The 4,211-nt window shown below is 35.8% G+C and overlaps 1 protein-coding gene across 1 annotated transcript; it reads left to right on the top strand.

The window, feature by feature from the left end:
- Positions 1,304-4,205, top strand: LOC109845121 (suppressor protein SRP40-like; the record flags this gene model as incomplete). The annotated part of the gene is made up of 4 exons (XM_020414334.1): positions 1,304-1,721; positions 1,904-2,374; positions 3,419-3,450; positions 3,552-4,205. Coding segments are annotated over exons 2-4 (1,008 nt in total), but the record flags the coding sequence as incomplete, so codon positions are not given.

Raw genomic sequence — 4,211 nt, 5'->3', positions numbered from 1 at the left:
CAAAAGTTTATGCCTTCAGATAAGCGGGACCCATTCTGGTGGGGACATTTTTGGGTGGATATATGCTGGTTGTTTTTTTAATTGGGACTATTATTTTCTACGTGTGAAAATCTGTTTGGTTGCTCCCGCGCACCGTTATAACAAGTAACAATAAAAACTTTTTATTTTACACGTTAAGTCCTTTTTTTTGGCTTCGAAATAAAATGGTAATGTAAATCAATAGAAGACTATAAAGAGGAAGAGTCTCCCCCCCGAGCTCAATCTTTCCACCTTATAAAATTTAGGCAATAAATATTATAGTTATATTAGTTTTGATAGTTTCTATTTCTCGATTTATACTTATAGTTGGTCTACAATATTTTGCATTACCCTGACAAGAAACATATTGCATCATTTGATATATATGAGAAGTGAGTAATTCGCACACGTTCTTTATACCAAATAAAATTAGTTAAATAGAGAAAATAAAATTTATAGTTCTCTAACGATAATTCAGTGGCCGTAACTTGCTCATGTGAAATCTAAATTAGTCTACTGACAATGATTTACAAGCTCAAAGGTTCACACTAAGACGCCATTGTATTTGTGAATTGGTCATTTGGACCACCATAAATGTTTTATTTAAAATAGTTTCAATTTATTTTGTTTGAGCTTATCAAGGAAAGAGTATATCTATGAGAGAGATGTAATCACCATTAGAATTAAATCTTTTTTTCTTATACTTGCAATCTTTACATTCACACCCCTAATAAGCAAATTTCAATGGGACTAATATGGAAAAAACCGTACTGAGATGTACTCGCCACTCGTCAGAGAGAGAGAGAGAGAAAAAAAAAAGAAAAAGAAAAAAGGGATGCGATTAAAAATCCCTAAACCCTCCCTCTCCCTCGAGGAAAACCCTTAAAAATCACAAAATCGAAACCCTAGGAGCTCAAAAAGAAAAAGAACCACCTTTCTCTTTCAATTAACCGTGCTATGTTCTCTCGGCGGTTGGATGAAATCTAGCCACCGGAGGATTATTGGGTGAGTGATTAAGGGGGTTGTGGATATTTTGCAATTTATGACCTTTAGCTTTAAATTTTGTTTATTCAAGGAATTCAACCGAGAAATTTTGTTTTTTGGCGATATACCAGTATTTTAATGTTGCTAAATGACGCGCTCTGATTTTTGCAGGACATTTAAGAAGATCTTTTCCCCTGATTTAGATCATATTTTTTGAGACCTTTTGATAAAAAGTAACTGCTCACCATTTTATTATAATTGTTTACTTGTTATATCTGGCAGCTGAGATTTTTATCATTATTCTTATGAGAAATGTCTAACATTTTGATTTATTTATTTATTTATTTATTTGCAAAATTTTGAACTACTTTCATTGGTAGCATGAAAAAGACTTATGTTATGTGCTATAATTGTGTATTTTGAGTGTATTTTCTATTAGTTTGGCCTACCCATAATAGGCAGCATTGCTATTGTGAGGTAATTTTATGGTTCCATATTAGGTAGAACAACCTCTTCTCTACCTTTCATGCTTGTTCTCTTGTTTAGTTGTAGTTTTGGTGTAATTGATGTCATTTCACATCTTTAAAAAAAGGTTATATTTTGTAGGCCTCTTGTCATACATCATTGATCATGTTTGTGGGTGATTAATAGGTTTCTATATGGTCTTTTCTACAAGAAAGTTTTCTTGAGTTGTTCCCCCCATGGAAAATGAAAAGAAGGTTAAAATTCTTTGCCTTCAAAGTTTTCAGACTTTTGCAGTCTGAGTCTGTCTCTAAATATGGGGTTTCTCTGTTGCCTTGTGTTCTATCAATGTTTTTCTAGTATTCGCTCATCGTATGATGGATTTTATGGTATAGTTGTCCATCTGTAGAAGCTTATAAGTAAATTTGTGTTTTTACAGGAATAAGTTGGAGAAAGCGGGTCTGTGGTTTCAGTTTAGAATCTTTCCAAGATGAAAATTGGAGAATTTAGGATTCTGTTTTGTAAATACTCATTTTACTAAGATAGGCTGTTCATTTTTTTTTTCACTTCCCTTTATATAAACAAAAGATGGGGGCTAATTGTTGTGTGGCTGCGAGAGAAAAACCCTTGCCAGATAGGGGTAGTCGTGAACTTTCTAGTTATAGGAATGCTAGACATTCACCATCGTGGAGCTTTCGATGGGACAATCGGACTCATATAGAGGATATCATGGAGAACCCTTCTCGGTTTTCTCAACATAGAAGTGGTCATGTTGGCTCTGAAAGTAAGAGTTCAGGCACCACAGAAACTGAAGGTCTTTCAGATGGAGGGAGCCCGTCACTTAATATTCAGCCCCTCAAGGGGCAGAAGGAAGTAGGAATTTCCGGAAGCTCTAGATCAGTCAATCCCGGTAAATTTTTTTTCCTGTTCCTTTCTTTTGTGCTATATCGTTCAGTGAACTATTCTTATTTTAGTATAATAATGTGACATCACTGACATAAGTTGTAACCAGAAATTATGGCTGGGGGTCTATTTCTAGTCTTCAGGTCTATGATATGAATCCACCGTAGAAATTTCCACATGTATTTAGGTAGTGTAGCTTGTACTTCAATATCTTTGGTATATATCCTAAAGGAAGTGCTTGAAAATGGAAGACGATGCCTTTTATCATGCAATGCCCTCTATCAGAGTTACCTCAAATTTCTCTCGGAAGTCCTTGGCTTTATGCTGGAATACAATTAGGTTATACGATATTTCCATGCAAAGTTTATTGAAGTGCACCGTTAACTATATCAGCAGCATTTAGAACAAATTTCTTAGTTTTGATATCAAACTTTCGTTTGATTTTGTCATATATGGAATTCTATTTTGCTTTTTCACCTGTGGACCTTTCTTGCATGTCCTGTCGTAACTCTTATGACTGTGGTTCATCCTCTTTCTTGATTCTTCAGCAGAAATGGATGACTTCTTGAGTGATTTGTCAACACTCAGTCAATTTTTGGCCTTTTCTCCATCATCTTTTTCATTTCATCTAAATCTTCATGTTTTATTCTTATTATATTGATAAATATCATTACTGTTTTTATTTGTGTCGTCTTTTCCTCTTTGCTTGAGATGTGCCTTTTCCCCCCATCGCCATAAAGTTTCAGCACAAATCCACTGGTTATTTAGATTGTATAATGCTACCATACCTTGTTTAGATTGGATAGCAATATCATTCATGAACTAGTACCACGCAACAACAACAACAGGAAAATAAAAAAGAAAAACCTTTTATTTTTAGTGCCTATTCATCGTTCATATATTCTATTACTGATTATTACTTTCAGATCAAGCTGTATAAGTTATATGCTGCTCTTGCATGTAGTATTGTTAAGCTTTTAACAAAATTGTTCTCCTTTCACGCTATTATTTCTTTCTTTCTGCTCTCTCTAATGTTTTATGCTTGTAACAGATAAATTCACAAGGAGCAAATTTACTACTGAGGTCCGTTGAAATAAGATTGATCTCATGAGATCTTTATGATGTATATTTTTATATTGGCATTTTACCATTGTAACATATGATTTTTTTTTAACCTCAAATAGGAGAAGGATCCTGTTACGTCCTCAGTGAAACCAAGTGCTTCAGATACAAAATCCTCAATCTCTACTTCCTCTTCCTCACCATCCGAAGTTGCAGAAGCTTCATCTTCTCGTAGCTGCTCTCTTCAATCACACCCATATCCTTCCAGAAAAACTCGACGCTCAGATGGCTCGTCTGCTGGAGGATATCATGGTGGCTCCTCAGATAGCTGGTCAATGAGAACATTCACCAAGCTTGTTGCGACCTCTTCAAACAGAGAACGGTGGTCCTTAGACAGCGATACATCTAGCTCAGCCAACACCAATATATCAAGATCATCATTTACCTCATCTGATCTCAACACTTGCAGAGTATGCTCAAAGCTATTGGAGGAGAAATCTCCATGGAGTGGTCAGAGGATAGTCTCTACAAATGAACTACCAGTAGGTGCGGTTCTCATATGTGGTCATGTGTATCACGCTGATTGCTTAGAGAGCATAACATCAGAAACAGACAGATATGACCCTCCTTGCCCTATGTGCACCAAAATTTCATTTAAAGCTGAGGTGAAGACAAGGAGCAAGGTCTCTAGGAGAGCTGTAGCTGATATTGATGTGGATGTGGATCCTTTATCCAGTGGCCCGAAACAGGGTGGAAGAGGTCCATTCATGAGGCGGCACTTC

This window comes from Asparagus officinalis, chromosome 6 (genome assembly GCF_001876935.1).
Source record: "Asparagus officinalis chromosome 6, Aspof.V1, whole genome shotgun sequence".
Classification (NCBI taxonomy): domain Eukaryota; kingdom Viridiplantae; phylum Streptophyta; class Magnoliopsida; order Asparagales; family Asparagaceae; genus Asparagus; species Asparagus officinalis.
The sequence above is the reverse complement of the archived record's forward strand: the minus strand, read 5'-3'. Positions and strand labels throughout refer to the sequence as shown.